At 44.5% G+C, this 9,980-nt stretch overlaps 1 protein-coding gene across 1 annotated transcript in view; it reads left to right on the top strand.

The window, feature by feature from the left end:
- Positions 1-646: 646 nt before the first annotated feature.
- LOC129859087 (SH3 domain-containing kinase-binding protein 1-like) overlaps positions 647-9,980 on the top strand; it is a 37,446-nt gene continuing 28,112 nt past the window's right edge. The window contains exons 1-2 of the mRNA XM_055928452.1: positions 647-943; positions 2,370-2,527. Of these exons, the coding sequence (XP_055784427.1) occupies positions 940-943; positions 2,370-2,527 (162 nt within the window). The 5' untranslated portion in view covers positions 647-939. The remainder of the gene's footprint in view (positions 944-2,369; positions 2,528-9,980) is intronic.

Raw genomic sequence — 9,980 nt, 5'->3', positions numbered from 1 at the left:
ACAACATAGCTGATATGGTTGACCATATCTTCCTGGCATATTACATAATTTATGCAGCAGCATTTTTTGTCATTAAAGAAAAGTTGGATGACCGTTCAAAACATATGTTCCCAGTCTGACTTCCCAGTTGCAATGTTTGCGATTATCCACTGTCACCGATTCCTTCCAAACAACTCATTGTTGAATTTAAGTTTTCCAACTTGTTGTGTAATGTTTCTGTTCAATGGCCGATGAGCACTGATACGTTTCATCTATATTTACTCTTCATTATTTTTCTTAATTTGACAAGGATTAAGAAGGATTTGCCAGTAGACTTGATCCGCGAGGATGATTGCTAGCTGAGATTGTGAAAGTAAGATGTTGACATGATCAGTCCAATCAAAGCTACTGTACATATAACGTGACTTGACCTCATTTCTGTGGCCAATGACCTTGAGCCTTCTTGGAAGGGCACTTTTAATATAACTCTATGGTAGGACCCAAAGGCCTGAAATTTTGGATGTCTACCCTTTCTAAAGGACTGAAGCTAGCCTCTGCCCAACCTGCCCGGAATGACGGGTCGCCACTGTATAGGCCTATAAAAAAAATTATATCGTTTGTGTATCTGGAACGCACCCAATCTTTTGGTGGAAGATTCGTGATTTCTCGCGATATTTTTTATACTGACGTGGTACGCAGCTCAGGGCAAAGAGAAAGCGAGCGCGCAGATCTTTCTGTACATCAGTGGTTTTCCGCTATCTGACTGCTGTCTGGTGTGATAAGGAGATAAAGCGGAAGGAATATGGTTCCATCTCACGTCCCTCCGGCTGCAGCGCTGTCATAACGGAGTTTTCGTGCGGGCGGCTGGGGCTTGTACTCGGTCCACCGAATAACCAGGATTCCTGCCTTTCCCGTTTAACACGGTAGTCAGTCAGCAGTAGCTGAGCGTCACGGGAACAGATGGGTGAGTTGAGACAAGATGATTTTTTAATATATTTTTTTACCTTTGTGATTCGTCAATTTATAGTTGTAACAGTAGAAAACCTAAACACAACTGGACACACCTGGATACTTTACAGTACAGATGCTGAATGTAGTCTAAACTATGTTTTCGTTAGCTGCGTGTCCTGATGACCATAACGCGATGCTTAGGCGGGGAACTTGCGTGTGTGTTGCGAGTACAGCAGACAGTAAGAAGACATTGATGTGCTACAGATGATGACACGTTTACATTTTCATTCTCCGTCCTCTCTCTTCCCCTATCTCGCTCTTCCTCTCCCCATTTTTGCTCGAATATAGCCTAACTGAGTGTAAATGGGTTTAGTTGTAGAGTTACTGATAGGTAGTGAAGCTCCCTCCAGGTAAACCCCAGGGAGAAGTGGGGGGAGAGAGGAGGGGGAGAACCGGAAGAGAAAACAGCTTCATGATCTATACTGTAATACAGACTGAGATAGGCCAGATGTCCCCTCCTCTCTTCCTCCTCTATTTCAATCCTCTCTTCTTCTTCTCCTCTCTTCATTCTATTCCTGTAGTGCCTGTATAAGCCACCCCCCTAGTTGTGACCAATAATATACTCATTCAGATACCTACAGACACCACCTGGCACCATCAGTTGGAGTCCTGGTCCCCATGGTAACCAGACACCTCAGCAGCACCTCCATGGGGATTGTTATTGGTGGCCAGCTGACATATGAATATTCATGATGCAGCTGCAGTGTGTCATCAGTGTTGTGTGTGTGCTCTACTACTGAGTTGGGAGTGTATTAGGTCTACAGGCATAGTTGGTACACACATATGGTTCCTCTGTTCTTTCTCTCAGTACAGAGAGGCACAGGGTAGATGGGGATAGATATGGAGAGAATGAGAGGATGTTTTAGGGGTTGGGAGCTAGGAGGATTGAGTTATAGCAGTCCTCCGTCTCATTCCACCATTCCCGTGGTTACATCCCCACCATTCCCGTGGTTACATCCCCACCACCACCCACACAACTATGACAGCGATCTGTGTATTTGTGTGTCCTTTTACAAACTGAGCTATTCTCTTTGGGCGCATTCCTGACTTGGGATGCAAACACAACTCAACTATTGCGGAAATCAAATAACATTTTATGGGTCACCTGCACAGTTTAGCAGGTGTTATGGCGGGGCAGCGAAATGCTTATATTCCTAGACCCTATCAGTCAATGCAGTAAATGACTACAATTAAAAATAAATAAAAAACAGGAACTAAATGATGCATTCATGTCAATGGAAAAGTTGATGACTTCGGCACAGATCTCTCACATTAAGATTCAGGCTTAAGTTTGTTAGCCATTAAGTCTAAATAGTTTGTCTTTTCTCTCTTGTCTCTCTTGTCTTTCTTTTTCTCTCTGTCTCTGTGTGTGTTTCCAGTGGAGGCGGTGGTAGAGTTTGACTATGAGGCTCAACAGGAGGATGAGTTGAGTCTGCGTGTCGGTGACATCATCGTCAAGGTAACCAAGGATGACGGAGGGTGGTGGAAAGGAGAGATAGACGGACGGAGGGGGCTGTTCCCAGACAACTTTGTCAGAGTGAGTAACAATGACAACACACACTCAATGTTGTTGTTCCCATATTGTGTTTCAAGAGCATTGTACAACCAAGTGTTTAGGATCTGTAGCACTTTTTAACTGTGTCAATGCATTTAGAATGTCAATGAAAATGCTTCACAGTGTTTAAATTGTAAATACCTCAACATGTTTATTCACCATAACACTTTTTAAACACATTAACATATTTATTTAGCACAATGCGTTTTAGGTTTTAAAAACTAAACACTGGGGATGAGGTTTTAACAGTGTAGGGTGTAAAGCACAATTTGCATATTTCCCAGCATGCATTTCAGGTGAATGTGAGAGACCCACCCATCAAATTTATTTATATAGCCCTTCTTACATCAGCTGATATCTCAAAGTGCTGTACAGAAACCCAGCCTAAAACCCCAAACAGCAAGCAATGCAGGTGAAGAAGCACGGTGGCTAGGAAAAACTCCCTAGAAAGGCCAAAACCTAGGAAGAAACCTAGAGAGGAACCAGGCTATGGGGGGTGGCCAGTCCTCTTCTGGCTGTGCCGGGTGGAGATTATAACAGAACATGGCCAAGATGTTCAAATGTTCATAAATGACCAGCATGGTCAAATAATAATAATCACAGTAGTTGTCGAGGGTGCAGCAAGTCAGCACCTCAGGAGTAAATGTCAGTTGGCTTTTCATAGCCGATTATTAAGAGTATCTCTACCGCTCTTGCGGTCTCTAGAGAGTTGAAAACAGCAGGTCTGGGACAGGTAGCACGTCCGGTGAACAGGTCAGGGTTCCATAGCCGCAGGCAGAACAGTTGAAACTGGAGCAGCAGCACGGCCAGGTGGACTGGGGACAGCAAGGAGTCATCATGCCAGGTAGTCCTGAGGCATGGTCCTAGGGCTCAGGTCCTCAGAGAGAGAGAGAGAGAGAGAAAGAGAGAATTAGAGAGAGCATACTTAAATTCACACAGGACACCGGATAAGACAGGAGAAGTACTCCAGATATAACAAACTGACCCTAGCCTCCCGACACATAAACTAATGCAGCATAAATACTGGAGGCTGAGACAGGAGGGGTCAGGAGACACTGTGGCCCCACCCAATGATACCCCCAGACAGGGCCAAACAGGAAGGATATAACCCCACCCACTTTGCCAAAGCACAGCCCCCACACCACTAGAGGGATACCTTCAACCACCAACTTACCATCCTGAGACAAGGCCGAGTATAGCCCACAAAGATCGCCACGGCACAACCCAAGGGGGGGCGCCAACACAGACAGAAAGATCACGTCAGTGACTCAACCCACTCAAGTGACGCACCCCTCCTAGGGACGGCATGAAAGAGCACCAGTAAGCCAGTGACTCAGCCCCTGTAATAGGGTTAGAGGCAGAGAATCCCAGTGGAGAGAGGGGAACCGGCCAGGCAGAGACAGCAAGGGCGGTTCGTTGCTCCAGAGCCTTCCCGTTCACCTTCTCACTCCTGGGCCAGACTACACTAAATCATATGACCTACTGAAGAGATAAGTCTTCAGTAAAGACTTAAAGGTTGAGACCGAGTCTGCGTCTCTCACATGGGTAGGCAGACCATTCCATAAAAATGGAGATCTATAGGAGAAAGCCCTGCATCCAGCTGTTTGCTTAGAAATTCTAGGGACAATTAGGAGGCCTGCGTCTCGTGACCATAGCGCACGTGTAGGTATGTACGGCAGGACCAAATCGGAAAGATAGGTAGGAGCAAGCCCATGTAATGCTTTGTAGGTTAGCAGTAAAACCTTGAAATCAGCCCTTGCCTTAACAGGAAGCCAGTGTAGGGAGGCTAGCACTGGAGTAATATGATCACATTTTTTGGTTCTAGTCAGGATTCTAGCAGCCGTATTTAGCAATAACTGAAGTTTATTTAGTGCTTTATCCGGGTAGCCGGAAAGTAGAGCATTGCAGTAGTCTAACCTAGAACTAACAAAAGCATGGATTAATTCTTCTGCATCATTTTTGGACAGAAAGTTTCAGATTTTTGCAATGTTACGTAGATGAAAAAAAGCTTTCCTTGAAACAGTCTTGATATGTTCGTCAAAAGAGAGATCAAATTTTATTTGTCACATACACATGGTTAGCAGATGTTAATGCGAGTGTAGCGAAATGCTTGTGCTTCTAGTTCCGACAATGCAGTAATAACCAACGAGTAATCTAACCTAACAATTCCACAACTACTACCTTATACACACAAGTGTAAAGGGATAAAGAATATGTACATAAAGATATATGAATGAGTGATGGTACAGAACGGCATAGGCAAGATGCAGTAGATGGTATCGAGTACAGTATATACACATGAGATGAGTAATGTAGGGTATATAAACATAGTGGCATAGTTTAAAGTGGCTAGTGATACATGTATTGCATAAAGATGGCAAGATGCAGTAGATGATAGAGTACAGTATATACAGTATATCACAAAAGTGAGTACACCCCTCACATTTTTGTAAATATTTGAGTATATCTTTTCATGTGACAACACTGAAGAAATGACACTTTGCTACAATGTAAAGTAGTGAGTGTACAGCTTGTATAACAGTGTAAATTTGCTGTCCCTTCAAAATAACTCAACACACAGCCATTAATGTCCAAACCGCTGGCAACAAAAGTGAGTACACCCCTAAGTGAAAATGTCCAAATTGGGCCCAATTAGCCATTTTCCCTCCCTGGTGTCATGTGACTCATTAGTGTTACAAGGTCTCAGGTGTGAATGGGGAGCAGGTGTGTTAAATATGGTGTTATCGCTCTCACACTCCCATACTGACTGGTCACTGGAAGTTCAACATGGCACCTCATGGCAAAGAAATCTCTGAGGATCTGAAAAAAAATAATTGTTGCTCTACATAAAGATGGCCTGGGCTATAAGAAGATTGCCAAGACCCTGAAACTGAGCTGCAGCACGGTGGCCAAGACCATACAGCGGTTTAACTGGACAGGTTCCACTCCGAACAGGCCTCGCCATGGTCGACCAAAGAAGTTGAGTGCACGTGCTCAGCGTCATATCCAGAGGTTGTCTTTGGGAAATAGACGTATGAGTGCTGCCAGCATTGCTGCAGAGGTTGAAGGGGTGGGGGGTCAGCCTGTCAGTGCTCAGACCATACGCCGTACACTGCATCAAATTGGTCTGCATGGCTGTCGTCCCAGAAGGAAGCCTCTTCTAAAGATGATGCACAAGAAAGCCCGCAAACAGTTTGCTGAAGACAAGCAGACTAAGGACATGGATTACTGGAACCATGTCTTGTGGTCTGATGAGACCAAGATAAACTTATTTGGTTCAGATGGTGTCAAGCGTGTGTGGCGGCAACCAGGTGAGGAGTACAAAGACAAGTGTGTCTCGCCTACAGTCAAGCATGGTGGTGGGAGTGTCTTGGTCTGGGGCTGCATGAGTGCTGCCGGCACTGGGGAGCTACAGTTCATTGAGGGAACCATGAATGCCAACATGTACTGTGACATACTGAAGCAGAGCATGATCCCCTACCTTCGTAGACTGGGCCGCAGGGCAGTATTCCAACATGATAACGACCCCAAACACACCTCCAAGACAACCACTGCCTTGCTAAAGAAGCTGAGGGTAAAGGTGATGGACTGGCCAAGCATGTCTCCAGACATAAACCCTATTGAGCATCTGTGGGGCATCCTCAAATGGAAGGTGGAGGAGTGCAAGGTCTCTAACATCCACCAGCTCCGTGATGTCGTCATGGAGGAGTGGAAGAGGACTCCAGTGGCAACCTGTGAAGCTCTTGTGAACCCATGCCCAAGAGGGTTAAGGCAGTGCTGGAAAATGATGGTGGCCACACAAAATATTGAAACTTTGGGCCCAATTTGGACATTTTCACTTAGGGGTGTACTCACTTTTGTTGCCAGCGGTTTGGACATTAATGGCTGTGTGTTGAGTTATTTTGAAGGGACAGCAAATGTACACTGTTATACAAGCTGCACACTCACTACTTTACATTGTAGCAAAGTGTCATTTCTTCAGTGTTGTCACATGAAAAGATATACTCAAATATTTACAAAAATGTGAGGGGTGTACTCACTTTTGTGATATACTGTACATATACATTTGAGATGAGTAATGTAGGGTATGTAAACATTATATTAAGTGGCGTTGTTTAAAGTGGTTAGTGATACATTTTTACATAAATTTCCATCAATTCCCATTATTAAAGTGGCTGGAGTTGAGTCAGTATGTTCCATTAAATGTTAGTGGTGGCTGTTTAACAGTCTGATGGCCTTGAGATAGAAGCTGTTTTTCAGTCTCTCGGTCCCTGCTTTGATGCACCTCGCCTTCTGGATGATAGCGGTGTGAACAGGCAGTGGCTCGGGTGGTTGTTGTCCTTGATGATCTTTATGGCCTTCCTGTGACATCGGGTGGTGTAGGTGTCCTGGAGGGCAGGTAGTTTGCCCCCGGTGATGCGTTGTGCAGACCTCACTACCCTCTGTGTGGCCACAGCCATACGGTTGTGGGCGGAGCAGTTGCCATACCAGGTGGTGATACAGCCCGACAGGATGCTCTCGATTGTGCATCTGTAGAAGTTTGTGAGTGATTTTGGTGACAAGCCGAATTTCTTCAGCCTCCTGAAGAGGTGCTGCTGCGGCTTCTTCACAACGCTGTCTGTGTGGGTGGACCAATTCAGTTTGTCCGTGATGTGTACGCCGAGGAACTTAACTTACTACCCTCTCCACTACTGTCCCGTCGATGTGGATAGGGGGGTGCTCCCTCTGCTGTTTCCTGAAGTCCACAATCATCTCCTTTGTTTTGTTGACGTTGAGTGTGAGGTTATTTTCCTGACACCACACTCCGAGGGCCCTCACCTCCTCCCTGTAGGCTGTCTCGTCGTTGTTGGTAATCAAGCCTACCACTGTAGTGTCGTCCGCAAACTTTATGATTGAGTTGGAGGTGTGCATGGCCACGCAGTCGTGGGTGAACAGGGAGTACAGGAGAGGGCTCAGAATGCACCCTTGTGGGGCCCCAGTGTTGAGGATCAGCGGGGTGGAGATGTTGTTACCTACCCTCACCACCTGGGGGCGGCCCGTCAGGAAGTCCAGTACGCAGTTGCACGGGGCGGGGTCAAGACCCAGGGTCTCGAGCTTGATGATGAGTTTGGAGGGTACTATGGTGTTAAATGCTGAGCTGTAGTCGATGAACAGCATTCTCACATCGGTATTCCTCTTGTCCAGATGGGTTAGGGCAGTGTGGTTGCGATTGCGTCGTCTGTGGACCTATTGGGTCGGTAAGCAAATTGGAGTGGGTCTAGGGTGTCAGGTAGGGTGGAGGTGATATGGTCCTTGACTAGTCTCTCAAAGCACTTCATGATGACGGAAGTGAGTGCTACGGGGCGGTAGTCGTTTAGCTCAGTTACCTTAGCTTTCTTGGGAACAGGAACAATGGTGGCCCTCTTGAAGCATGTGGGAACAGCAGACTGGGATAAGGATTGATTGAATATGTCCGTAAACACACCAGCCAACTGGTCTGCGCATGCTCTGAGGACGCGGCTGGGAATGCCGTCTGGGCCTGCAGCCTTGCGAGGGTTAACACGTTTAAATGTTTTACTCACCTCGGCTGCAGTGAAGGAGAGCCCGCAGGTTTTGGTAGCGGGCCGTGTTAGTGGCACTGTATTGTCCTCAAAGCGAGCAAAAAAGTTATTTAGTCTGTCTGGGAGCAAGACATCCTGGTCTGCGATGGGGCTGGTTTTCTTTTTGTAATCCGTCATCAGATCAGGGTCCAGAGTAATGCCGAGGTCCTTCACAGTTTTATTTGAGACGACTTTACAACCATCAAGATTAATTGTCAGATTCAACAGAAGATCTCTTTGTTTCTTGGGACCTAGAACAAGCATCTCTGTTTTGTCCGAGTTTAAAAGTATGACTGTGTTTTTTGGTGAGAGAGACATAGTTGTTGATTTCAATAACTTGATTGACCATACCTGAACATGTTACTTTTTAAAATATAAAATAAACTCCAACTTGGCAATAACTAAAGGCCATTCACATATTATACATGTCATCCGTTGTTTAGTTATGACCTAGTTATCCTCCATAATGTGTTCTGAAAATCTTGACTCATGGGCCTCATCAGACCTGCAAGTCACAATACACTGGTTTGTGAAGTGATTAAATCTTATTGGAATACAGATGGAGGGTGTATATCAAACAATTTAAATATTTTTTCACTCAAGACATGGCATATGGGGGAGCAGTGAGATACCCAATCGGTTAGATGATACTTTTCTCGTCAATCTTCTTGGGGAAAAAAAATGTATAGTTAAAGATTGTACTAAAAATCGCTCCACCATTTCCTGGTTGCTAAAATTCCAAAAGTTCTTCTAATTTCAGTTTATGTGGCAAAACCAACAGGTAGAGAATCATTGTACTGTCTAAACCAAATATTTGCATAACCAATACTATTGTATTTTCAGCTGTTTGAAGCTGGTGTATAAAACCGAAAGTGAAATACGCAAAAAACTAAACTTAAGAACAGAAAGTGTAGAAATAGCGCACATAGAACTGATCTACCTCTTCTTAGACGTGCTTTCATTGAGATCTATAACACACATTTTTATGTGAATTTGGTCGGTCCGCCTAAAAAAAGTTACATATTGCAGCTTTTGAAAACTCGAAATCAACCAAAGGTCAAATGCTTTACTATCTAAAGGTTGCAAGTGCGTGGGCGACGGAGAGAAACAAAATGGTGCAGTTTAAGGCCATGTGGCGGAGAGTGATGCAGGCGCTGGAGATGGGGGTGTGAGCAGTTGGGTCCTGGCAGGAGTGATGTCGTGGATGTTTGTGTGCATCTGTATGTTGTCGTTTTGTATGTGGATATTTTGTATTATAAAAATATATATAATAAATAAAATATTAAAGCCAATATTTTTTCACCCAAACCTGCACTCAGAATGACTGCTATGGTGAAGGACTTAACAAACAATAGTAGCTTAACCATCTAAACTGGAACCACCATCTCAGCAACGGGTGTAATAAATCCAACCCCTTACAGATTGGATTAGTTTAGAAAAATGCAAGTTATTTATCTTTGTATAGTATACAATCAAGTAATCAATCAATGTGCAGGAGGAAACATAGATATTAAAACGAACTATTCTAAAAATCAACCTGCAACCAAACATGCTGGACAAAACTGATAATGAGGCCCCGCCCATGTCTTTTTCTCTCAGAGAGTTGAACTCAACACAGTTGAGAAACAATAACACCACGGGAATGGAAACATTTCTTGAATCAAATGTCTTGTTCAGTTATGCTGAAAAGGTAGGTTTGATTGATTGATTGAATTTATTTGACAATTTGTCAAATCTATACATAAGGGCGCTCCAGCTGGTGACGCCTCCACATACAATTGAAGGAAATCATCAAGGATAACACAATAAATCTTAACAGCTTATTTCCATTATGGTCCTTTTGAAGAGGGAAATGT

Source organism: Salvelinus fontinalis, chromosome 7 (genome assembly GCF_029448725.1).
Source record: "Salvelinus fontinalis isolate EN_2023a chromosome 7, ASM2944872v1, whole genome shotgun sequence".
NCBI classification, from domain to species: Eukaryota; Metazoa; Chordata; class Actinopteri; order Salmoniformes; family Salmonidae; genus Salvelinus; species Salvelinus fontinalis.
This window is presented reverse-complemented; position numbering and strand designations above follow the sequence as displayed.